Below are 26,755 nucleotides of genomic sequence, written 5' to 3'. Positions count from 1 at the left end.
CGGAGGGCGGAGCAGCGACGCTCACAACAACGAGCGGAGCGCCGGGTGGCTAAAGCACAGCAAGTTAGCACAGTGGGGGGCACAGGTGGTGCATCAGCCAGTCATCTCGGTCATCTCAGTCAGTCGACCCGTAGCATCTGGGTCTGCCCCGTGACCTCCTGCCAGCGGGCGTTCGACACTTCACGTAGCCTCAAGGTGCACATGGCCTGGCACAAGCGTCGTAGTGACGTCACTGCCACTTCGTGGCGAATGGCGGTTGTTGTTGGAGGGATGGAGGAGAGGGATGGGGGAGTAGAGGGTGGTAAGGGGGAGGGAGGAGAGGGAGGGCGGGAGGAGAGAGGGTGGGAGGGAGGGAGGAGAGAGGGTGGGAGGGAGAGAGGAGATGGAGGGAGAAGGGAGGAGAGAGAGGGAGGATGGGAGCAAGATCACGTGATTGGTTTCCAGCGGAACGTAACGATTTCGCTTTTTGCGATTGATTCGATTTCGACGAATCTGATTGTGGAAATGTTTTTTTTCAAAATCTGTTCAGCGATAGCTTCGAGTGCGATTAGATTGCACAGTTGGAGGGATTACGTGTGCAATCTGTTTTGATGTGAATCTATCGTGGTGTGATAAAATATTCGTAGAGAGGCAAAGAAAATCGAAAATTATAAACTTTTTCTGGCATAGAATCGATGCATATTTCATGATGTTAAACATCGCTTCTGACGCTTAAAACAAAGGGGATTTACTAAATTAACAACCACTGCTCACTTAATTGGTCTATTGATATACTTAAATCGATTATTAGGCGCATCCAACATGCATCGAAAAATTCGTGCATTATAAAAAGGGTCCGTCTATAAATGACGTCACGCACCTAGGGGGGGGGGGTCAGACATTTGTGACGATGTGTGACGAGGGGGGGGGGGTGAGAAATGTGACGTCACATCAAATGCGCAACTTTAAATAAATATAGACAACACGTTCGACTTAATGAAATAGACTTTTTAATACATGTTTTCTCCTACAACATCAGAGTGCAGCGCCACATTAAATACGCACGACAAAGACAAAAGTTTAAAGCGATTTGAAGCATGTTTTATTTGGGGGGGGGGCAGAGCTTTGTGACGACATATTTGAGGGGGTCTGACTTTTTGTGACGCCGTGTGACGATGGGGGGGGGGTCCAAAATCGTCCAAAGCGCGTGACGTCATTTATGGACGGCCACTTACCGAAAGACCCAAATAATACACACAGACATTTTTGGCTCATTATAGTAGTAAATATTGTTCAAGCCATTTGTTTACCTTTTCTATACTACTTTGAACTCCTATCGTGGTTTTGTTTGTTGTTCTAACGTTCTGACCCACCCCTACTGGACATCTGCGAACAAGAGCTTTATAGCTCATCGGATTCCTCCAGTACAAATAAATAAATATTCCGATTTTGCATCGATCTGCAGTGTTCCACGCATGAAGGAATAAAATCGATTCCGGAGTTAAATCGACTACGGGAATCACCGAATCGTGACGTCCCTGCTACCCCCCAACCACCTAACCCCCCCCCACTACGCCCCTCACCTCCTCCCCCACCACCCCCCACCTCCCCCACCTAACGTCCTAACCCCTCCACTACCCCCCCACCTCCCCCACCCCCCACCTCCCCCATCACCCCCACCTCCCAAATCCCCCCACCTCCCCAACTCCCCCAACTCCCCCACCACCAACAACCGCCTCAACCACCCCCCTCTCCACCCCCACCTTGTCTCAGTAAACAGCGTCACGTGAGCGTTTTACGACACGGGCTTCAAAACACTTTACGACAGCCGTCAAGGGGTTGCTGTGTTAATCTACGGCAGCAGATCACTCGCCGCGCTGCTCTATCCGCGCGCGCGCGCACGCGGAGCGCGCTGTTGACAACAACAACAACAACAAAGATAACAACAACAAAGATAAACAACATACACATTGCGGCTTGCTCGTCGCAATAACCGCAGTGACAAGAGAAGTAATTTATCAACGAAGCGTCTTGTATGTGTGGCAATAACATGTCAGCGCCGCTCCCTGCCGTCGTACCGGCGACCAGGAGAGCCACCGCCTCGGTGAGTGGAGCTGAGAGGGGTGAGAGAGAGGGGCGAGTGAGAGGGGTGAGTGAGAGGGTGAGAGAGTGGAGCTGAGAGGGCGAGAGAGTGGAGCTGAGAGGGCGAGAGAGTGGAGCTGAGAGGGCGAGAGAGTGGAGCTGAGAGGGCGAGAGAGTGGAGCTGAGAGGGCGAGAGAGTGGGGTGAGAGTGGAGCTGAGAGAGAGTGGGGTGAGAGGGTGAGAGGGAGGGGTGAGAGAGCGGGGTGAGTGAGAGGGTGAGAGAGTGGAGCTGAGAGGGCGAGAGAGTGGAGCTGAGAGGGCGAGAGAGTGGAGCTGAGAGGGCGATAGAGTGGAGCTGAGAGGGCGAGAGAGTGGGGTGAGAGAGTGGAGCTGAGAGAGAGTGGGGTGAGAGAGTGGAGCTGAGAGGGTGAGAGAGGGGTGAGAGAGCGGGGCTGAGAGAGTGGGTGAGCTGAGAGAGAGGGGTGAGAGAGTGGGGTGAGCTGAGAGGGTTGAGAGAGAGGGGCTGAGCGAGTGGAGCTGAGCGAGCGAGAGGGCTGAGCGAGAGGGTGAGCTGAGAGGGGTAAGAGATAGGGTTGAGCTGAGAGGGTTGAGCTGAGAGGGCTGAGCTGAGAGGGTCTGATCTGAGAGGGGATGAGCTGAGAGGGGGCTGAGAGAGTGGAGCTGAGAGAGAGGGTTGAGCGTGTGAGCGTGGCTGAGCGAGCGTGCCAGGGTAACATGGAGTGGCGGCTCGTGTTCACCTCCCGCGGTGTGATCCGCGGGGTTCTATAGAAGAGGGCGAGGGGGTGTCTGTGTGTCTGTCTGTGTGTCTCTGTGTGTCTCTGTGTGTGTCTGTCTGTGTGTCTGTCTGTGTGTGTGTCTGTCTGTGTCTGTCTGTGTGTGTCTGTGTGTGTCTGTGTGTCTGTCTGTGTGTCTCTGTGTGTCTGTCTGTGTGTGTCTGTCTGTGTGTCTGTATGTGTGTCTGTGTGTGTCTGTGTGTCTGTCTGTGTGTCTCTGTGTGTGTCTGTCTGTGTGTCTCTGTGTCAGCCTCGTGATGTGATCCACCAACCCTCGCCCGTTGTGAGTAGGCGGGAGGGTTTCGTTTCTTGTGGGTCTCTGAGATCGTGGGTGCGTGTGTGTGTGACGAACATTCGTGTCGAATGTTGTCACGGATTACAACCGCGATGTCCTTGCAATTACGGCCTTAAGGCAACGTTGCTGCCGTGATCGTGTAGATATTATTGATTCAAAGTCTGGTTGGAGTCTTTTAAAAAAGATTGTTAATTAGCCAAACATCGGAAATGTAGCAGGACCCTCCTGGGGTAAGAGTGTAGAGACTCGGGATTTGCCGTTTGCCGAGTCAACAGATGCAATGCAGTAGATTAATATTTAATATATGCGTGGTCATAGATAGTGAGGAAGTTGACTCAGCATATCATCTTCTCCCCTTTCCCGGGTCGATATATTGAGCACTTGGTTTGAAGCAGTCCCTCTTTTGAATTGGTTGACCCATGCCATAGGCACCTGGAATTTCCATCACTGGTTCCTAAGGTTACCCATGTGTGTCCTGTGTATGAGCGCCTCACGAATTGCTTTCATGCAGACGCATGTTGTGGTGACGTTACAGTAATATGTGTGCCGTTCGTGATGTTTAATGTTTCGCAAAGCATGCTCGTAAATAATCCTCAGCAGCAGCCAGGATCACCCCACTGCTGGATGAGAGAGCTGACCCAAGTAATCCCTCCAGCACCAGCTGCACACGAGGTCATTTCATCGCTTCATCTCCTCGGAGGATGATCTCACCGTCCCCTTAATGCCCTTGACCGTCACTGACCGCATGCTTTTATGCACAAAACTGAAACCTTTTTACTAGGAATCATGTTTACATTAATTACAATACCTGCGTTCAGAATGCAAACAAAAACACACTGATAATGTCATGCATTGTCCTTGAAATTGATTGAGGTTTCAGTTTTGTTGCCAGAAAAAAGGGGGAAAAACCTATTATTATATTTTGGCACTGGCAAAGGAGGCCTCATGAAGTAGATGCTTATCCTGAGCCCTCATTACTCTGATGGTGCGTTGTCTTTGAGTTGTGCGCCTTTTGGCGTCATCTGGTCGAACACCGTGTGAGACTGGGCTCTAAGGAAAGCTGTCTCTGGTGTGGACCAATCAATTTCAAGGACAATGCATGACATTATCAGAGTGTGTTTGTTGTTTGCATTCTGACCACAGGTATTGTGGTTAATGTAAACATGATTCCTTGTAAAAAATTTTAGTTTTGTTGCCAGAAAAAAGGGGGAAAAAACTATTATTATCACTACATACCTATTCTCAGGTTTTTTCGGTAAAGTCACGTAGGTAAAACATTAAAAGTAATGAAAGTAAAATAAAACAAAACAAAAATAAAAATAAAATTCACGACGTTTCGGAGGCAACACAAGTCTCCGTCATCAGGTGGGACCGTCACAGCCAGATTAGCTGCATCAAGTGAAGCAATGATTCAAAATGTAATCCCTTATAAGCAAGTTGAAGGGGGGGAGGAGAGGGGGGGGGGAGTTCATCAGAATGTGGTAGCCAATGAATGGAACGTATCGGGAGGGAGGGGGGTGGGGAGGGGGAGGGAGCCAACAAAACATTTGGCGACGGCTTGGACGCGGCTGCTGCGCACGCCAACACAATGGGCAGAAAGGGGGGAGGGGAGGTCTGATACACATGATAGAACAAAGGAACGAAAATGCCCATGTTTATACCAATGCAGGCTGAAAAATGAAGAGAGTACTGTTAAAATAACTGGGGATGTTAACACTCGGTGAAGTAAATTAAAATAGTGCCTGTCAGATAAGATGGTCCAAAAAGTGTAATTAAGTCTTTTTTGCGTGGTTAATAACATCTTTCCAGTGATTACTGAGTTTGTACCCATCATCACGGTTGAAATTATGTCTGTGTTTGTATATTTGTATGGCTTCGTGTACAAACCTTTGATGGTAGCCAGGAGGCTTGCAGAGAACCTTGGTCTCGGAAAAGACAATATCATGAGAGCCCGCCGAGTTGTAGCAATGATCGGCAACGGCCGAAGAATCAGTTCTGCCGTGTTTCAGATCTGACTTGTGCTCGCGGACACGATCAGCAACATGACGTTTTGTTTCTCCAATGTAGCAATCACCACAAATGCAACTCAATTTGTAGACTCCAGGATACTGTAAGTCAGGAACGACATCCTTCACAGATGGAATCAGATCACGGATTTTATGCACTGTGCTGAATCGGACTTGGATCTTATGTTTGTTTAGAATTTTGGAGATCTTTTTGGTCACGCCTGCTATGTATGGTAACGTGATAGTTTTGGTCGGAGTTTCATGTGGTTGTTTCTGTGTGGTGGGAGAGACAGCTTGGCGGATAGTACGGTCAGAGTATCCGTTCATCCTGAGGGCCCGATGTACATGTCTTAATTCATCAGTCAGGTGGTGTTGGTCAGAAATGCCATGGGCTCTGTGGTATAGCGTTTTGATGAGAGAATTCTTTTGAGATGGGTGGTGGTGGGAATCCGGTTTCAGGTAGGAATCTGTGTGGGTGGCTTTCCTGTAGACAGAATGTCCCAAGGATCCGTCAAGCCTCCTCTTAAACAGAATATCCAAGAATGGTAGTTTACCGTCTTTCTCCACTTCCATGGTGAATCTGATAGATGGGTGTCTAGAATTGATGTGGTCCAAGAAGTGGTTCAATGCTGGGAGGCCATGTGGCCAGATGACGAAAGTGTCATCCACATATCTCTTCCACAGGGAAGGACGCAGGGTGGATGTCTGGATGGCGTCTGATTCAAACTTTTCCATGAAAATGTTGGCTATAACTGGTGACAAGGGGGAGCCCATAGGGGTACCCTCATTCTGTTTGTAGAAGGTGCCATTCCAGGTAAAATAGGTGTTGGTGAGGCAATGCCTAACCAGCGCAGGTACATCAGAATTCAATCCCTGTTGGACTAAGTCCTCAATTATTGTTAGGGTGTCCGGTACTGGGACTTTGGTAAACAAAGATACTACATCAAAGCTGACGAGAATGTCATCAGGAGATAGTACCATGTCCTTAACCATAGAGACCTCCCCTCCCCCCTTTCTGCCCATTGTGTTGGCGTGCGCAGCAGCCGCGTCCAAGCCGTCGCCAAATGTTTTGTTGGCTCCCTCCCCCTCCCACCCCCCTCCCTCCCGATACGTTCCATTCATTGGCTACCACATTCTGATGAACTCCCCCCCCCTCTCCTCCCCCCCTTCAACTTGCTTATAAGGGATTACATTTTGAATCATTGCTTCACTTGATGCAGCTAATCTGGCTGTGACGGTCCCACCTGATGACGGAGACTTGTGTTGCCTCCGAAACGTCGTGAATTTTATTTTTATTTTTGTTTTGTTTTATTTTACTTTCATTACTTTTAATGTTTTACCTACGTGACTTTACCGAAAAAACCTGAGAATATGAATCATTGCAGTCACGAAAGCTTCAAATCTAGAATCACTACATACCTGTCAACCCCCTTATCAGTACCTACCTTATTACAGACCAATTCAGACTTTATTGGTCACCGCATGCCCTTATAACTGTAAATGTTCATCCTACAAAGTTCCATCACAAGGGAGAAACACAAACAAATAGACAGAAAAATGTTTCCCGTATTCAAAACGGCTGTACGCCGTATGGACCTGTAAACTAAATTTCCCTGTACAAGAATACGGGGTAAACCGTATGGTTTGAAAGCTATGGAGTTCATATTCTTGGGGTCTTTCGGTAAAGTCACGTAGATAGGTTCAAAGAAAAATAACAAAAAACTACGACGTTTTTTGTACCCTGAAGACGACCGCTTGTGCTGCGATCAAAGCATCGTAGTTTTTTTGTTATTTTTCGTCATTTTCTTTGAACCTATCTGACCCAATAATATTAATTCTTGCAGTCACGAAAGCTCTAAGTCAAGCTATGGAGTTGTATAATGAGTCTCAATGCGCACGCGTTTGCTTCATATCTTTTTTCACTTTAACTTTATTTTATTACTCGTATGCGCATGACACACGCGTGCGTTTTTCGTGTATCTATCCTGGATGAATAACTAACTCTGTGCAGCCGTGCGAGCACAAACTCTAATTAAATATTAACGATTGACGTCAGTGGCTTACATAAGTTAATCAGCGAGCCCGAATGTCAAACTCCGTGGTGCGGTTCATTTTCTTAACGAGCGGGTGGGTGCCACGTGCGACCGAGGCTGGGAAAAACACACTCTCTATCACGACACAAGGGTGAACAACACATTTAAGACAAAGACCCCCCCCCCCCCCCGTATCGTATATAGCCTCTAACAGACTTGTTAGTGCAAGTGCTGTTAGCGAGCAGCACCTATTATATGGGCACATGTGGCTAGCTCACACCGCGCACAGCAGATTTTGTCTCCCCTAGGGCTGATGTTTTATGCACACCACACCAGGTTCAGTACTCATTTGAGGCTGAGTCGACCTAGCCGAGGCCCAGGGTCGGTTCAGATATTCACCCCCCACACACAGGCACACACGGTTACCACGTCTTAAATTATTTCTTCTTACTCTGACCTGCCAGGCACACTGTAAAACTATATGAGCTTCACTTCACGTCTCATCGGTTGTCTCTTAAACAATTAACAATACATATTCTTGGTTCTTTCGGTAAAGTCACGTAGAAGGGAAACAATAAAATAATAAAAATATAAAACAATAAAATTCTCACAGCAAAATGTTCTTGCTGTGTTTTTCACACCTGATGATGATTGCTTGTGTTGCAGTCGAAACGTCGTGAGAATTGTATTGTTTTATATTTTTATTATTTTATTGTTTCCCGTCTACGTGACTTTATCGAAAGAACCAAGAATATGAATCCCTGCAGTCACGAAAGCTTTAAATCTAAATGAACAATACAGTCTTTCAAAATTTGGAGAGGTGTTTAACATTCAATCTGCAGTGAATGGTGCTCGCATATGCAAGCGCTGTCGTATTTTTAGGCACATTGCAAGTCACTTGGTCAAAAGCGCTTTGTTGTTGTTGTCGGATACATCCCACGAATACCATGTAGGCTTTTTCTGGTTGATGGCCCATATGAGATTAGACACCGACACATCGACCCTACACAATGCCGGGGCGACCACCTTGCATGAAGCCGGTGTTATAGACTGCTTCGGGGCTCCGTGGCGAGCAGCAGAGAGCGGCAGTGCAGTACAATCCGTTGTTGTACTGCACTTGGCCTCTCCACCTTAACCAACCCGTGCCGGCCAGCATGGTGAAATATGGTCAAATAACCCCCACGACACCCACAGTGTGGGAAGCCCTTCATCCAGCAGTGGGTTTATCGTAACTGATGGTGGTGAAGTTTTAAAAACCCCCCAAAACGCACGTAACATGCACTAACCCATCCGTGGCTTCATTTCACCGGTAATTTTCAACCTGTCCATTGCGGACTTTACAAAACATCGCCGTCGTAGTTGGGAATGGTGGGGAAGCAACGCGGATGAGGTGGTCTACTTTTAGCAGGCTACTGTGGGCTCACATTTGCATGAGCTGATTTAGCCTTAGAGGATAATAAGGGCATGAAGCTGATTAGAGGGGACAGTGTAAATAATTGTGCTACAATCCTGGCTACCGTTCTTGGCCATAGCTGAGTTGAAATTTAGGTTTGGGTTTTTTTAGCTAAAGAAGAAAAATTGCCGTTTATTTGAGTGAAATGTGTTTATAAAACTGGTAGGTTGGATGAAAAAAAATAGGCCTTATCAACAAAAAAACTATTTCACTTAAGACCAAAGCACATTCAGTAATAATACACAATTAATTGTGTATTAGCGGTCGTGTAGTGCTTAGCTCACTGCGCTATGAACCTTGTGACCTCCGTTCCATTCAAGGCCACGACTTACATCAGTAGCAAATGTGAACTTGTCCCGGGCCTCCCCTGGGTAGACTCATAAATGAGTACCTGGCGCGGTGTGTAAACATGAGTATTCTGGGAGACAAAGGCGGCCCCGCATAGTACCGACCGCACAACACCCCGTGCCGGCCTTCATCGGCGCTCGCTAACGGCACTTGCCCGAACAGCGCGTAACAGGCTTTCTGGGGGATCTTGCCTCTGCGGGTCGAACCATTGCTGAAAGAAGGATTCCCCGTGCCATACGAGCCATAGGGGATAGTCGACCATGCTGCAATGCTTGTCAGCGCGGGTTGGTAAAGATGAGGGAGCATCGTGTTGCACAGCAGTGGCTCTTGCTGCACTGCCTTCTTGCGCGCAGCTCCTACAGCACCGGTATATTCACGGTGGTCACCGATCCAAGCACGATCCAGCCTCAAGCCTGCCTAGTCTTAGAGATCTGACGAGATTTGGCCAGTTCAATGCGATCTGATCATTGGCATGGCGGTGGCTACGCACACACCTGTAATCCAACCTTGGGGAGGCGAGGGTTTGTGGATCGCAAAAATGTTGTGAAACTTCCTTCCCTGGCTCGTCCGGAGAAGGCGGTAGAGCAAAGTGTGGACTCCTATCATCTGACGCTTCTGTATGGGATGGTGTTGCTCTCTCGCAAGCGTGGGTTTTTTCCGGGTATTGCAGTTTACTCCCGCATGAAAAGAAACGCTCATTAATTCGGCTGAAAACATCTTAAAATATATGCACCTCCCTCCTTGTGGGTTGCAGCTTGTGCAAGGTTGCGAAATGCGATTTTTTTTTGTGAATGACGCTCCTGTATAAATAACGCTCGTCTTTTAATCGCTCGCTATGTATGTTTGTGTGTGGCTAACCTCGTATAGGCCCTCGCCGTAAGCATCCGGAGAGAGTGCCTAAGTTATATTTTACGTAGGTCGTATTTTGTTGTTGTTGTTGCGCTACACCCTGAAATGAGGAAGACAACGGTGACACGTAAACACTGACCGTGTTTGACAACAGCGCGCCTGTAACTGAATCGCACCACCTCGTAATTTCTCGGAATCTAACAGAGGGTTGAGCCCCGACAACGCTTGGATGGGTGAGCACCATGCGTGCCAGGTTGTCACAGGCCACGCGGTGGGCAGCGGTTGGGCGGCGCAGTAACATCCATTGCTGTCAAATCCATTGCTCGCCTCCTTCTCAGTCCGCATTGACCAGCGTGGTCAAAGTATGGTCAATTAACCTCCCCCCCCCCCCCCTCAACAACTCGCATTATGGCGTAGGGAGGCACCTCATCCAGCAGTGGATGTGAAAATACATGCACATGTATTCAACTTAATATAGTGGCGCATGGCTGTGTTTCAGCATTTGGGAGGCAAGGGTTGGTGGATCAGATGGAGATTTGCAAAGCTCCCAAAAACCACAGGGCTGCAAGGTGGCCATGAGCTGGCAGTACAGCAAATTATATTTTTAAATCCATCTTTGCGAGGCTTTCAGTGTTATCCCTTGGGGTATTCTGGTCTCCTCACACATGCATAAACACTGGTTCGTATAGTTGGCCAAATGTCCCAACGTATGGCCACAGTGCTTAGGCAATTGTTGGCACCGGTTCAGTTTGTCCTCCCACTTGTTTGTGGTTCCTGCGATTCGGAATAATTCTCATGAACTATTTGCATTGGCGAGATGTTAACTACCTCTCCTGGTATACAGGAGGTCATGGGTTTGATCCTGACCCAGATACCTGCTGTATATTTGGAGTTTGCATGTTCTCTCTCTCTCCGTGGTCGCGTGGCTTTTTCTCTGCGTCCTCCGGGTTTTCCCTCCATATTTATAAACAACGTGCGTTTAGAGTATTTGGCTGCTATAAATTTACACGTGATAAGCCACTTCGTTGGGTTATGACTTGTGATGGCCAGGTTGCTTCTGAAAAAGAGCTATGTAGCTCAGTGGGCCTTACATGGTAAAATAAAAAAAATAGCGGAACATTTATTTAGTTGAAATATGAAATAAAAATGTAAAAAAATCAATAAATACATTTTGTGGGGTCGTGTTCGGTCCGCGTGCCTTGTGTTTCTTACCCCTTGTGTTCAGGCACACTTTGACCGTGTTGGCAGTGACGCTGCGCACTCATGCATCTCCACGCCAGGCGAAGATGTCATGCATCAACGTTTGCGGTCAGCCCTTGGTTACCCCCACAGCAATGACCTTGCACTCCCTGGGAACATGACTTGTGAGACACTAAGGCAGTGTTTTCAGAGTGTTTGCTTGAGCCAGGCTAGGTGTCCGCCCTAAATGTTTTTAGGTGGAGCTACAATGTAACAATAAAAATTCATGAAAATGTGGTGCGTAGTTTTCGTTCACTCTGGGAGCAAGAGAATGATTCAGAGGCACGGGAAACCACAGACTAGCGGAAAAGCAGCCACAGCCGGTGCCAATAATTTCCCAAGCTCTGTGGTCCTATATTGGGACGTTTGTCCAACTCCATTCAAGTGTGTTTATATACCCGATCGTTATGCAATCGTCAGACGTGTTACGCTTTTCTTTTGGCCACTGCTCCGATATTGCGCGCTCACTGCAAATGAAGCACTGGAGCACGGAGAACGCCACGTTTTACGCACGCGCAGCTGGAAAATACTCGGGGGGGGGGGGGCAATGAATGAAAGCCCTTGTGGCTGTTACTGTCCCGTGGAGGGACAGAGCTGAGCCTATTTATGTTTCCTCATCACGGTCGTCCCCGCCGACCCTGGACGACGCTCATGATGGTCGTAAATTCTCACCGTCGTCGGCCCAGAACCGCCCGCACGCCCGCCCGCCCGCCCGCCCGCCCTCCCACAGGCCCCGTTTCTGAAATACACGTCTCGTTTTCTACTGCGTCGTGATGGAGAGCCACTGCAATTTCCTCTCTTTATCCGCACGGATGGTTTTATAATCGCGATAATTCAACGGAGAGCCTGCCGTGCCGCGGTCAGAGACGGTTCGAGCGCCGTGTCGAGCCGTGGGGCTCTGCCGGGGAGGGGCACCCACACCGCTCGTCTACTCGGAGGCGAGGCTACAATGTGGCCGATGTTAACTACCTCGCCTGGTATACAGGAGGTCATGGGTTCGATCCCGACCCTGATGCCTGCTATATAATTGGAGTTTGCATGTGTCTCTCCCTGCAGTCACGTGGATTTTTCTCCGGGTCCTCCGGTTTTCCCCTCCACATTTAGAATCAACGTGCGTATAGTTGAGTTTAGTGTGCTCCCTGAAGAGGTGGCTGGCCTGGCTCTGGGTGTTCATAATGGCCGTGTTGGAGACTCTGAGCCGCCAACACTGAGTTCCAAGGTTTCAGATCCGGGTTTCGGTCGCCTTTGATCGAATTAGCTTTTCGATTTCAGTTAGCTGATGGTCTCAATATGGTTACTAATTACCTATTTAGCTTTTTTATTTTACCAGGTAAGGCCCACTGTGCGATATAGCTCTTTTTCAGAAGTGACCTGGCCACAAATGATAGCTCAATGAAGTGGTTTGTTGCAGCCAAATACTCTAAAACTCATGTTCTTGAACGTGGAGGGAAAAGCCGGAGAACCCGGAGAAAAATCCACGTGACCACGGGGAGAGAGAACGTGCAAATTCCAAATATACAGGTGCCAGGGTTGGGATCAAACCTACGACCTCCTGCATACCAGGCGAGGCAGTTAACATCTCGCCACCGCGGCGCCCCCATCAACAATAATAATGACACTGCTGACTGGACTGGTTTTTCACTTAATTTGGTTGGACGACGAGGTATGTGCTGGATCATGGGATGTGATGGGCCGTGTGCCGTGTGATGGGTCGTGGTTTGTGTGAAGGGCCTTGGGCTGTGTGATGGGCTGTGGGCTGTTTGGTGGGCTGTGCGATGGGCCGTGTGGGCTGTGCGGTGGGCCGTTGGCTGTGTGTTGGCCGTTGGCTGTGTGGTGGGCCATGGGCTGTGTGGTGGGCCGTGGGCTGTGTGTTGGCCGTTGGCTGTGTGGTGGGCCGTGGGCTGTGTGGTGGGTCGTGGGCTGTGTGATGGGTCGTGGGCTGTGTTATGGAGGTCACCCTTTTCCGGGGAAAGGAAACGCAAAAGAATCGGCCGAGCGGCAGTGGAATTGGGAGCATTGGCAGTCGGCGTTCGTCACCGTTAGCGTTTCGTCAAGTAAGCAAAATGGATTAACACGGAAAAGAAAAAAAAACCCATTTGGCACATTTCCTTGATGTACATTCACAGAAGGGTATAAATGAGATGGTTTGTGGGTTTATGAGTGAGTGGGTACGTGTGTGGGTGATTCAGTGAGTGGGTAGGTAAGCGAGTGCGTGCTTTGGGTGTGTGAGCTACTTCCTTTCTCTGCTTCACTTTCTCTGTCTCTCGCCCTTTCCCTCCTGCTCTCCGCGTGTATTTCTGTCCTCCTCTGAGACGGCGATTGTTACGTTCTCGCCGCATCACTATTGCAAGTTGTTGATTTTATTGTTGAAGCTTTTGAGCGAGCGACGGGGAAGGAATGATCATCGGTGCCTTCGTTCGTCGCGAGTTCTTTGCCACCGAAACTTCTGACGCCACGTTTTTTTTCCTTCCATCCCCCCCCCCCCTCGTTCTCTTCCAGGTGATCTTTCTCCATGGCCTTGGAGACACGGGGTACGTGGCAAACGCCGTCTTACCATCGTCACCGTCATCATCAATGATACCGCTGGGCGGTGTCGCGTCCTCCGCTTGTTGCAGAGGTTCACGCGGTTCTAGCCCAGCGACCACCCCTGGTTAATGCCGCGCCGTCTGCTTTCACGGTGGACGTTAAAAGACCCCGTGGCATTTGCTCGAAAAAAAGAGTAAACCTCGTTGCCTGCCGGCTTCACCCTCCATTTCCCACCAGTTTTGAACATTCCTCGCAAAAAATTACCGAATCGGGTCAAGCCACGTGGCACCGTCACCCGTGAGACTACGACCGCAGACCGGTACCCGTCTGTGAAAAGCAGCGCCTTCGTGACGATAGCCTTGCGCGGTAATGGCCGAAATTTGCTACGAATGTGCTCAATTTTCGTATGTATGCATGTAGCCAACTGTGCTGATCGGAGGTGCGGGGGAAGGACAATAAACTGAACACAGAAATCGGTTCTAAAGAAATTCGATTGGATACCACGAGAGTCCCCTTCGTCGGTTGAGCCAGGGGTGGCGGTGGCGGCGGCGCCAGCGATGCACGCCCGTTAGCCACCGCGGGACAGGGATGGTAGATCACGCGGCGATTTATGGCACTCGCAGGCAGTACAGCAAATGGGTCCATGCGCCTGTCCGTGCGATGTAATAATTTACATTTATAAGGCGCAATTCATCCAGGAATCTCAGTGCGCCATGCACAAAGTTAGGAAATATAAATACCACAAAGCCCAGAGTTCACTGGTCGTACATGGGAAGTGTAGGCCAGGCGAAACAGCTTAGTCTTGAGAGAAGACATAAACGGGGCGAATGAGCTCGCCTGTGTCACCACTGGTGGAGAGGGCATTCTGTCGTCTTGGCGCAGCGCATGCAAGAGCTCGGTCACCCCAGGTGCAGAGTCTAGTTCTCGGTACGTGGAGCAGATATAAACCAGCATATCGGAGAGGTAGTGACGGTATGCCCAGGTATTTCAGCCGTTGAATGTAAAATGGTGCGAGGCCATTTAAGGCCTTGTATGATCGCAGCACTACTTTAAATTGTACCCGAAATTTTATTAAAAGCCAATGCAGAGATTTTATTATAGGAATGGTAATGAAGCTCGCTTGAGCATCGTGGTGGCCGCATTCTGGACCAGTTGTTCAGCCCGAGACCTTTGTCGGAACCCCGAGACATGGTGGGTTTTCTCCAGGTTCTCCAGTTTCCTTTCGCACTATTCGGACGAACATCCCGATGCAGCAGCACCCTCTTGAGTACTCGTATTAGACTCTTTTAGAATTTGTGGATAAATAAGTGGAATTGTTACGGGCTTATAACCAATTCCATGGATATAAAGCTCCAAACGCTGTGTGTGGCTCAATTGAGATACCAACTCCAGGGTTTAATCGAACCACGTGGTACAGCGAGTGTGCACCGCACACAATACATCTGGAATATACACACAGTACACACGGAATATACACACATAGTACACATACCGACCTCACAGTGAACTACGCAGTCAAACACGTCACGTAGCACATAGACGCGCACATCACACACCGCACACATGGTACACAGTACGCAGCACACTCGGCGCACAAATCACACACAGCACACGCACTCATCTCACAGTACACAAAGTACACACGCGCACAGTCATGGCGCTGTGTGTACGATGGCGAGATTACTACCTCTGCTACTGTGGATGGGTGGAGCCTCTGCACCACTAATCTGCTTTAAGGTAATATGATTAGGGGCTGGTGCCCAAAGCTACACACTGAGCCTCTATCCATTCATCTGAGCACAGGCGGTGGCATGTGGGGATTTACATTCCACAAATATGAACACAGGGAAGATTGTTTCGATCAAAATGTATTACATTTGAATGTGTGGGTTCATTTGAACTCTCGATCTACGCAGCCTGAATTTGTTGAGAATGGAATCGGGTTTAACGCGTGTGCGCGCTTGTCTTCTCAGGTGGGGAGCGGTAGTGTAGTCGTTAGCGCTACGCTGCGCTACAAACCCGGCGAACCGAGTTGAATTCCCGTTCACGGCGAACACCAGTGTTGATTATCTGAACGTTTCCTGGGCCTCCCCTAGGTCGACTCAGCCTCAAATGAGTACCTGGTGCTATGTGTAAACATCGCTACGAGGGAGGCAAAGGCGGCCAGGCGTGGTGCAGGCCGCCCACGCTCCTTGCGTGCCGTGCCGGCCTTCGCAGGTGCTCGCTAACAGCACTTGTCCCAACAGTCTGTTCAGTCTACACAGGAGATCTTTGTCTTCTGAGTATCATTGTCTGCAACATAATTACAAAGTTAATTACAAAGCTGTGGTGGAGCAGCAGAGCCCCTGGGCAAGAGGTTCCGGGTTCCAGACCTGGTCAACAGTTAAGCAACTCCTGTTCTGTTTGCCATTAAGATCATCATTGCTGAATCAACATCATCTTCGTCATCATCTTCATCAGAATCATCGTGGCTAAATAGTCATCATTGAATCATCACCATCATCGGAATAATTATTGTTGAATCATTATGCATCATCATGAATAACCATTTTCAGCATTATCAATAGTGAATGAATATCCATCCATCCATCAGACTATTCATCATCTTTGTCATATTGTAATCATCATCATCATCATCCACTAATGCTACGATCATCATCCTCATCATCTGTCTTAGAGTGGCTAAAATGGGTACAAACTGACACTGAACCACTCTGAGCGGGGTTGTCAGGAATGATCATCCTGCAAAGGGAATGGATCCCACCATGGGAAAGTGGAATTTCCACTGCTGGCTCAGGACAGCCATCAGAGATGTGCACCACTAAGTAGAGATTCACTTTGACATTCATGAAAAAATATATTGCCCTTTACCCATGAAAGCCTCAATGGGTCTCAAATAAAACATTTTCAGGAAGGTCCTGCATTGGAATATTTGGCCAATCCCTTCGTGGAAGATTAAACAAAACCAGAGTACCCGAAGAAAAACCGCTATGAATACGAGCGGCGAGCACTCAAAGTTCACCCAGATGGGTTCACGATATTCACTCGGTGCCATCGAGAATCCTGGTGCAGAACACCGAGTCGTGTCCCCTTCCACCATCTACATGGCTACTTTGAGGCCCTCTTTTTGTGAGGCCCGGCACTCAGATTGACCGTAGACCTACTTGCTTTACTGCTGCCACATGGCCTCCTGACAGCAGTCACCCAGTGGGGTTGGTCGTGTGTTTGCCTTAAATGGACATTCTCTGTTTTCTTTTTCTTCTTTCGGTAGCCACGGCTGGGCGGAGGTGCTGTCCGAATTCAAGTCGCCGCACATCAAATACGTCTGCCCGCACGCGTGAGTGATGTCCTGGCCAAACCCTCGCCCCCCCCTCTGCCCGCCCTCTCCCACGGGTGTCCCTCTGTATGGGCGCCATGGTGGCAAGATGTTAACTGACTCGCCTGGTATGCAAGAGGTCATGGATTCGATCCCGACCCTGACGCCTGTTGTGTATTTGGAGTTTGCATGTCTCGCCCCGTGGTCGCGAGAATTTTTCTCCGGGTCCTCCCATTTTTCCCTCCACATTTAGAATAAAAATGCGTTTGGCTGCTATATATTTCCACGCGATGAGCCACTTTGTTGAGCGATTATTTGTGGCCAGGTCACTTCTGAAAAATAGCTACATAGCTCAGTGGGCCTCACCTGGTAATATAGAACATTGTTTAGTTTAATCGTTTAGTCTGCACGTTTACGTTGTTCCACTCTGTACGCCGGCGTTCTTCTAGATCAAGGTGAGTGCTGAGATTCTTGGTTAAAATAGTTTAATAGTTTATTCTATACACACAGATCTTGACCCAGGTCCTCGGTTTTGGTATAACCGCGACGCCACCCGACCTGGTCGGTTTGGAGTCAGGAAAACCAGAACCCAACTTAGGACGTCGCAACAATGTCCTAAGTTTGTCTCAAGATGGAGTTTTATCGTAACTCCAGAGTGAGTAAGAGAGTGTACGATATTGGTCTGTTCGTCAAGTTACGGTCTCACTCCGATATTTACTTTCGTTTTCTCTTACAACGTTTTAGGATCGCAACTTTCAACCGTATGCGTTGTTATAAGTAGGACCAGGTCCGCGAGATTCTTGGTTAAAATAGTTTAATACACACAGATCTTGACCCAGGTCCTCGGTTTTGGTATAACCGCGACGCCACCCGACCTGGTCGGTTTGGAGTCAGGAAAACCAGAACCCAACTTAGGACGTCACAACAATGTCCTAAGTTTGTCTCAAGATGGAGTTTTATCGTAACTCCCGAGTGAGTAAGAGAGTGTACGATATTGGTCTGTTCGTCAAGTTACGGTCTCACTCCGATATTTACTTTCGTTTTCTCTTACAACGTTTTAGGATCGCAACTTTCAACCGTATGCGTTGTTATAAGTAGGTCCAGGTCCGCGAGCGGGGAGCTCCCTGTTCAATGGTCACTACTGAGATTAACGGCTACTGGACATCTGTGGAAAAATAGCTTCATAGCTCATCGGATTCCTCCTCCAGTATAAATAAATATTCTGATTCTGACTCGCTGTGTCCGGGAGCCCAGGGGTGGCTTGGAAGCGTGAGACTCAGTGGTGAATGGGATCCGGCCACCCCCCCCCCCCTCCCAAGGATATCCTTGGCAGAGATGGGCAAAACACATTCAAATTACAAACTATTAGAGCAGTGTCATGTGGATAGGTTACCAATTACATTGAGGTGTGTAATGAAGATACCAATTACAATGTACAAATGGAATGAAATAATATATTTAGATATCATGTAATTTGGATACTGCCAACCCCTGCCACCGCCTGGACTCTTTAGTGCTGCCCCAGCTGTCCCGGTTGCCCCTGGGGATGATCATTGCACTTGTTGTTGTCGTTGATGTTGGTGCTGGGTCTCGGTTTGCTTGGTGTCTCTTTTCTCTCCTGTGTTTCCCTGCTGTGATGACCCCCCCCCCCGCCTGCCCCCCCCCCCCCACCAACTCAACCACTCCCTACCCTCGTTTAGTTGTCTGGCAATTATTTTTAAGTGTCTTGAGATGCGGTTGCATGTAGATGCTGTGCACATTCAAATTTAATTTGTTGTCGTCGTTGTTACGAGTGGCTTTATGATAACGTTGTTCGTGTTGTTATAATCTTTTTTTCTTCTTATTCTGTTTCTTCATCGTCTTCTTCTTTCATTCGCAGACCTCTCATGCCGGTCACGCTCAACCTGCGACAGATGATGCCGTCTTGGTAAGGCACGGATACGCGCACACAGCAACAAGACAAAGACAAAAATCCCCCGTATAACCTTAATAGACTCTTGTTAGCGAGCGCCTATTAAGGCTGGCACGAGCACACGAGGAGGTGGGTGGCCAGCACCGCGTCCGGCCGTCTTTGTCTCTCCAGTACTGATGTTTACACACCGCACTAGGTACTCATTTAAGGCTGAGTCTACCTAGGAGATGCCCAAGACTAGTTCAAATATTCACCACTGTTATCGGTCGCGAGTGGTAATCGTACTCGGGTCGCTGGGTTAATAGCGCAGTGCGACAACCACTACACAACGGCCCACACATAGTCAAGTCAATTTTATATGTGGTGCCTTGCTGGCACAAATTTTCCATTCAAAGCGCCATGACATTAATACTCAGAGACAAACAAAGACAAGATCCCCCGTGTAGCCTTAACAGACTGTTGGGGCAAGTTGCTGTTAGTGAGCACCTATGAAGGCCGGCATGGCACACGAGGGGGTGGGTGGCCAGCACCATGCCCGGCCGCCTTTGTCTCCCCAGTAGCGATGTTGACGCACCGCACCAGATACCCATTTGAGGCTGAGTCGACCTAAGGGAGACCTGAACCGGTTCAGATAATCGTCACTGGTATTGGCCATGAGCGGGAATCGACCTCGGGTCGCCGGGTTCGTAGGGCAGCATGCTGACTGTTACACTATCGCTCCCTACAAATACAAAAGCACACACACACACACACCTGATAACGTGGGCCAGCAGTAGCGCATTCACCGCTCGTTGCAAGAGGTTCACTGTCCGGATCCAGCGGCCACCCTGGCTCGCCATGAGATGGCAGCAGAACAGGCGGATTAATCTCCAAATTGTATGGGGGTGGGACGGGGGATAGAGTGTTTCTCCCTTGCACTTGTGGGTTTTCTGCGAGCGCTCCTGCCACACTCATAAATACTCATTATTGGAGCTGGCCAAACATCCCAATGTCGGGGCCACAAAGCTTGGGCAATATTGGTGGTGCCGGTTCTTACGGCTGACGTCCCGCTTAGTCTGTGGTTTCCCCCAACTGTGTCTATGAATCGAAAGCAATCTGTGTGACAAATGTGTGAATTGAAATGGAGTCCATCACCTTTGACCTTTTCGCCGGTGAGTGACCTTTGGCTCTCAAATTATGATCCCTGGCACAGGTTCGACATCATCGGCCTGAGCCCTGATGCAACGGAGGACGAGGATGGGATCAAGAGAGCGGCCGAGACCGGTTCGTCTTAATCATGAATGTTCAGCGCGTAGGCTTTTTTGCCACCAACATTATTCATAGTAAAGTGTTTTTTGGTTAGATTGCGTAAATATAATTGTGTCGTTAACCCACCACCACCACCCGACACAACCAAATTTTGTCATGTAAACAAAACTACTTCAGCACATCCAGCGTGTTGGGTGAAGAGACCCACAATATTTACAATTTGAGTACGACGTTTCGCTGGTGATTAATGCCAATTCACAGCTCCTTTGCCAATCCACAGTAATAATATTTACGATGGATTTCTCGTGTAGAATGTGTGCGGCGAGTGGTTGACAGGTCAAAGAGGAGCAAGGGGCAAAGCCCGAGTATCACTCGAGCGGTCGGTTCCTGTCTGGACGTTGCCTTAAGCTGTCTGTCTGATGGCACAGTGGATCGGCAATGTGGCTGTGATTGTGCATGTGTGTGTGTGTGCGTATGTACGACTATTTGTGGGGAGCGGCAGCGTGGTTATTAACACATTGCGGTATAAACCCTTCGGCCCCGTTCACGGCCAACACCAGTGATGAATATTTGAACTCGACCTGGGCCTGCCCTAGGTCAAGTCAGCCTCAAATGAGTGCCTGGTGCGATGTGAAAACATCACTACTAGGGTAACAGGCGGTCGGGCGTGGTGCTGACCCACCCATCCCTTTGTGTACTGTACCGGCCTTCATAGGTGCCCGCTCATAGCACTTGCCCCAACAGTATGTTATGGCTATACAGGGAATCTTCATCGTTGTGCATGCCCCTTATATGTGTGTGTGTGTTTGTTCTAGTTCGGGGTCTGATAGAGCAGGAGATTAAAGCTGGTATCCCATCTCACCGCATCGTACTGGCCGGATTCTCACAGGTACAGCAGCCGTCGCACGCACCCACCCCGCGCACCTTATCTACGCTCTCATTCCCTTTCACGAGCTTTCTTCAGCACCACGAGGACGTCTCGCTTCCACGTGCCTCGTGCGTTAGACGTTGCGCGTCGCGCCCATTGCGACGCTTATTTCGAGACACGCGTGTTTCAAGATGCACGCTTGGCGTGATATACGTGTGTTGCGGTGTGCAATGACGTGCGTTGTGCTGCACGCGTTGTGGCGCGCACAGGGTGGCGCTCTGTCTCTCTACACGGCGCTCACAAGTCGGCACAAGCTGGGCGGGGTGGTGGCTCTGAGCTGCTGGCTGCCCCTCCGAGACTCGTTCACACAGGTGACACCCTCGTTACCAACACCACCATCACCAACACCGCCAACACCACCATCGCCAACACCACCATCGCCAACACCACCATCACCAACACCACCAACACCACCATGACCAACACCGCCAACACCACCATCGCCAACACCACCATCGCCAACACCACCATCGCCAACATCACAAGTATCGCCAACACTATCAATCACCAATATCGCCATCACCAATTCCATCCCCAATATCACCACCACCAATTCCATCACCACCATCACCAATATCCCCACCAACAACACCGCCGCCAACATCACCGCCATCACCACCGTCAAACACAATTACCGTACGCGGTAACTTTTGTGAGTGCCTGGTGCAGTGTGTCAACATCAGCGGTGGGGAGACAGAGCAACACAGGTGTTGTACTGTCCACACCGCCTCCTCGTGCACCATGCGCACCTCGCTAACAGCACTTGCCCCAACAGTCTGTTAGCGGCTACACGGGGGACCTTTGTTCTTACTTGTGTCCGTACGTGTGCGGTCGTCGGGCGAGCGGTGGCGCAGCGGTTAGCGCACTGCGCTACGAGCGATTAGACTACTTGGAAATTCCTGCTCGTGATCAATAACAGTAGCGAAATATTTCACCCAGTCCCCTGGGCCTCTGCTAGGTTGAGTAGCTGTGCCCAGACAAAGGAAGCTGGGCATGGTGTTGGCCACACCGACCCCTCAGGGGCTTCGCGAGCGGCACTTGCCTCGACAGTTTGCTCAAGGCTACACGGGGGATCTTTGTCTTTGTGTATACAGTTAGGTCGACTCAGCCTTACACATTGACACCTCGTGCGGTGTGTCGGGAACATCATCAGCACTAGGGAGACAAAATGTGGCCGGGCAGAAGTTGGTGCGGTCTACACGGCCTCGCTCATTAGGTGCGCCTGCGGCTCCCCATTGTGAAAGACCCAACAGAGAAAGTCCCTGGTTTTTATCATGGCCTACCCTAATCTGCATCCGTGTAAACCATGCTGCACAAATGGAAAATTTCAAAACTTTCCAGTGTGCGACTGTGGTCATCCACAACAGACGCAATGCCCGACCCACCAATACGAAGGAGACGTCGCAGCGATACACTCCGTTACTCCTGACGCGGTTATCTGGCTTGACCACCTGGATGTGAAATCGTAGTTGTTGCTCTGCGTCTACATCAGCCATACGAAAAAACGAAGAGATTAGGTGCGCAGTTCCGACCGTCATTAGTTGCTCGCCGACAGCAACCTGCGCCAACGGCATCTTTGTCCTTTTGGTTTGGCGGCCACAGTCGGACGGGACGCACGCCGGCGTGCCGGTCCTGCAGTGCCACGGCGAGGCGGACCTCCTGGTGCCACCGCTCTTCGGGCAGCTCACGGCCGACAAGCTGCGCTCCCTCCTGGGCCCCGACGCCGTCACCTTCAAGACGTACCGTGGCCTGGGACACTCGTCCACGCAGGAGGTGTGGGGGGCGGGGGGGAACCGGGGGGGGGGTAGCGAGCCCCCCTAACGCACGCACGAGACCAAACGATTGTTCGACGGCGGCGGCTTAATCGCTCGCTCACTCGTGATCGATAGAGCGCTCGTTCACTCGCCCACCCTCGCGGTCAAGCTCGCTCGCTGTCTCTCATGATCGGTCGGTCACTTGCTTGCACTATTGCTCATTTGCTCACCCACCCTCATTATCGATCATTTATTCGCTCACCCACACTCTTGTTTGAGCAATCCCGCCCATCCATGCAAGAGGTGGCGAGAGTGGCGATTGGCTAAACCATCTTCCGATGGCTTAGTCACTCTCTCACGTGAATGCTCAGTTACTCCCTCGCTCACTCTCACGTTTGCTCAATCACTCGCTCGCACGCAACGTTCTACTCGATTGCATTGCAGCCAAAAGTCTGATGAAAGAACCCCCACGTTCACTGAGGTGTGGATCGTGCCCTAAATGTTTGATTTTCGTCTGAGCGATTGTGATTATTTCTCTTCCCTTTCCCCTTTTGTCCCATTAGGAGATGATTGACGTCAAAAAATTCCTCGAAACGCAAGTCCCCGACAGCAACTAGGAGCGGCCAACTTTTGTTTGGGAGTGGACACTGTTATGATTATTATTACTGTTTTCATTATAATCGTCATTATTGATATTTGTTTTCACGAGCCTGAAAGGCAAAACGAAACAAGAGGGCTTCACATATTCCAGCCTAAAGAAAATACATTAAATAAAAAAAATCTACGATAGAATATTTATAAGCGACGTCACATTCCTGCGGTCAAGACATGACCGCGCAGTTTGCTTCCCAGGGCTTCGTTTTATCCGGAGCTATCCCGGGGACTGGATCTCCTGAAGATATATCCCACGCGGTGCCAGCTTAGCGCTCCGTGATTTATCCCAAACTCCCCTAACCCACGCGCGGGGACAGGAGAAAGACGACTCCTGTTTTTTTTACTTTCCCGAAATAAACGCAATTTTTTTTTATAGCTTTGAGATATCTTACACGGACTTTGCTGTAACGACATCCGGAGGTTTGTGCGTTTTATTAGCACGCGTTTCTATTTAAGATGCGGCTTTTTGTAAGCGAGGGACGCCCGCATCGACCTCGGTGTAGCTGGGAAGATGTCGTAGACCCAATGTAGTTTCGTAGAATTTCGTCAATGCAAAACATAGGTGGCATCATCACGGTGCCCAAACAAGCGTTGATTTGATCTTAGCTCTGCTAAGTAATAGCATAAATAGGACTTTTATTTAAATAACTTTTTATACGCTGCCTCAAGGCTTCATATTATTAACGGCTGGTCTGCGGATTCTACTTTTATATCCCACACCTGCGCTGCAGTAATTTATGATCAATTAATAAAACATGTAATTGCCGATGTATAGTTTTCAATTGCAGCTTTAAAGCCATGTTTCGGGATCCGGCACAGGACCTATGATCCCGTTGTTTGGAGGTCTTGTGGAAACTGCTTCCTACTTGTTTCACCAGCCTCAATTTATACACAGCTGTGGCCAATCAAAGAGAGGGGGGGGTGGGGTGGGGTGGGTAGTTCAACAGGAAGTGAGGCGTCCACAGGAAACTGCGGCATTTCCAAGTAGAATGTAGAATTCAAAAACGTATCAGCACGCGCGATGTCACGCAATCGTTAATGTTTGCCCCCTCCCCCCTGAGTAGCTAATCGTCACACAACTACTGTGGGATTGGCTATGATGCCGGGATCACGTGACGTCCTCACGGACCAATTGTGTTTTTCATCGGGCAAGCCCGGATGAAGTTTTTGGGGAACTGTTATAGTTTTGGAGGTGTGCCCCCTCGTAAATGCAATCCATTCCCTGTTTCAACACCACAACATGCCTGGTGCCCAAATGCTCCATTGTTATTCACATTGTTTTTTTTCAGTTCTAGTTTTGAAATGTGACATATATAGACGAAATACATATGCACAAAGATAAATGTTAAAACTAACAAAACTATTTTAATCCAGCACATAAACCTTAACACTCACAGTAACACTATAGCTTCAAATACCAAATTACACCGTCGGACTTACTGTAGTGCTACCGTTTTACATTTCACAACGTATGTTTGTCGGGCATTCTCTCAAAATCTGAGGCTCCAGGCTGCAATTCCCCCCCCCCCCCCGCGTTAATCGGGCCTTGCCACGGGGGCTCGGTTTGCGTTATTTCTTTCCCTGCTGCCCACTCTCCCCACCGCGCGCCGTTAAACAAGCGGAAAAGTTTCATCGGCGTCATTTGGACGAGGATTATTTTTGCGAAAACTCGGCACGCAGATTTGTCACGCTCGGGCGAACGCCGACTTGTAGAATAACAACGGAGTGTTATTTATTTGTGGCTCCTAGGTAATTGCGATCACTTGTCCTTGTGTGTATGATATTCCCAACCCACTTCCTGGGGTTTGAATGGGGAGGATAATAACCCAACACGGAGACTATGATGCCAGCTTCTATCAAATATTCGGTAATCGGTGTCTGGTAATTTTGTATCATCTCCCCGCAGGTGGCGGCACAATCACTTAACGATTCACCCGCTTAAATCCACCTAACCGTTGACAAAACTACCTTGCGAACCATTAACTCTCGTGGTTGTGGTTCATCGAGTTTTTCCAAAACGCCCATCGATGACTGGTCGACGTTTGTGTCGCGTCTTCCTTCGCCCGCCCGCCGGTGGGCGTGCAAATCGAGGGAGCGCCGAGGACTGTTGGTGGGGGGGCGGTAAGGAGAGTTCGGAGCGGATCGTTACCGTGGGGTCACGCTGGACTCCGGCTGCCGTCACCACGCCAGGGGTGTGCGCGTGTGTCTGGACCCACCTGGGAATGGGCTTCTCGGGAATAAATCCCGAGATATCTAAACCACGACCGTCTCAGACTCCTCTGTAAGGCAGCAGCTTCCGCGGCGTGTCCACCACCCGGCCGTCTCAAACACCCCACCTCCGTTGTGTGTAACCCAGCCGTTTGAATGTGGTTGCCCGATGAGTGATTTCCAAGCGAGCAAGAGGTAGAAGTGTGATAAACCGTTTATTTTTCCTTTAAAAATATATCACTTCATTGGTGCCTTGGGGGAAGCCGGAAGCTTGAAAACACGGAGTTAACTTCTTAGAGCTCAATCGGACAGCCAGGTGTACACTTGAGTTCGCAACAGCAGCTGATATGAAACGCGTAGGCTTTCGCGACCAATGTCATCCATAATGCAGGTTTGTTTTTGGGTTAGATCGCGTAAATGTGTCGTTAAACCCGCCACCACCGAACACAGCCACTTAATAAGGTTTATCATGTAAACAGAACTTGCAAATTCGTTACTACTCTACTCTTTGGTTCTTTCGGTAAAGTCACGTATGTATAAAATAAAATAAATCACGACGTTTCGGGCGCAACACAAGCGTGCGAATCTAGGGGGTCGCCGATGGACGCTTGTGTTGCGCCCGAAATGTGGCGATTAATTTTATACCTCCGTGACTTTGCCGAAAGAACCAAAGAGTATGGATTACTCATTACTACTAGTACAGCACACCGGTGTTGGAGAGCCAAGCCACAACATTTACAATCTGAGCACGACGTTTTGCCAGTAATTACAACGAGCATCATCAGGTGACAGCCCGATTGTAAATGTTGTGGCTTGGCTCTCGAACAAAACAGTGCTGTACTACAAACGAATTGGCATGTTCCGTTTACATGACAAACCTTACTAATTAAGCTGTGTCGGGTGGTGGTGGGTTTAACGACACATAAAACGTGATCTAACCCCAACCCCCCCAAAAGAAACCCTGTATTTTGGAGCAGCTGATATTCTTGGTACAAACTTTTTGGCGATGCTTCGGTGTTTAGAATCTTACAAAAACACGCGTGGAATGGGAATTAGGGGGTGAAAGTATTCGCCCCCGCCCGTCGGCAACTTTCCCTGGTGATTTGTCATGAACCACGACTGTCGTTCAAT

At 49.3% G+C, this 26,755-nt stretch overlaps 1 protein-coding gene across 2 annotated transcripts; it reads left to right on the top strand.

The window, feature by feature from the left end:
- Positions 1–1,810: 1,810 nt before the first annotated feature.
- Positions 1,811–25,677, top strand: LOC144731671 (acyl-protein thioesterase 1-like). Of its 2 annotated transcripts, XM_078612859.1 has the most exons (9): positions 1,811–2,083; positions 13,578–13,609; positions 16,876–16,941; positions 18,800–18,847; positions 20,025–20,095; positions 20,896–20,969; positions 21,218–21,319; positions 22,611–22,781; positions 23,326–25,677. In XM_078612859.1, the coding sequence occupies exons 1-9, from the start codon at positions 2,015–2,017 to the stop codon at positions 23,377–23,379; spliced, it is 687 nt and encodes a 228-aa protein (XP_078468985.1). In that variant the 5' UTR covers positions 1,811–2,014; the 3' UTR covers positions 23,380–25,677. The 2 variants fall into 2 exon arrangements, with proteins under 2 accessions (XP_078468985.1, XP_078468977.1); XM_078612851.1 differs by lacking the exons at positions 1,811–2,083; positions 13,578–13,609 and adding an exon at positions 13,620–15,821.
- The last annotated feature ends 1,078 nt before the right edge of the window (positions 25,678–26,755 follow it).

This window comes from Lampetra planeri, chromosome 2, assembly GCF_965212315.1.
Source record: "Lampetra planeri chromosome 2, kcLamPlan1.2.h2, whole genome shotgun sequence".
In the NCBI taxonomy this organism is placed as follows: Eukaryota; Metazoa; Chordata; class Hyperoartia; order Petromyzontiformes; family Petromyzontidae; genus Lampetra; species Lampetra planeri.
Note: the sequence above shows the minus strand (reverse complement) of the source record. Positions and strands in the feature narration are given on the sequence as shown.

Excerpts from the sequence above, each read along its gene's own strand:
- LOC144731671 (XM_078612859.1), top strand. The coding sequence starts at position 2,015 with ATGTGTGGCAATAACATGTCAGCGCCGCTCCCTGCCGTCGTACCGGCG. Across the intron at positions 13,610-16,875 it reads CATGGCCTTGGAGACACGGG|CCACGGCTGGGCGGAGGTGC; the intron begins GTACGTGGCAAA and ends TTCTTTCGGTAG. Across the intron at positions 18,848-20,024 it reads CGACAGATGATGCCGTCTTG|GTTCGACATCATCGGCCTGA; the intron begins GTAAGGCACGGA and ends TCCCTGGCACAG.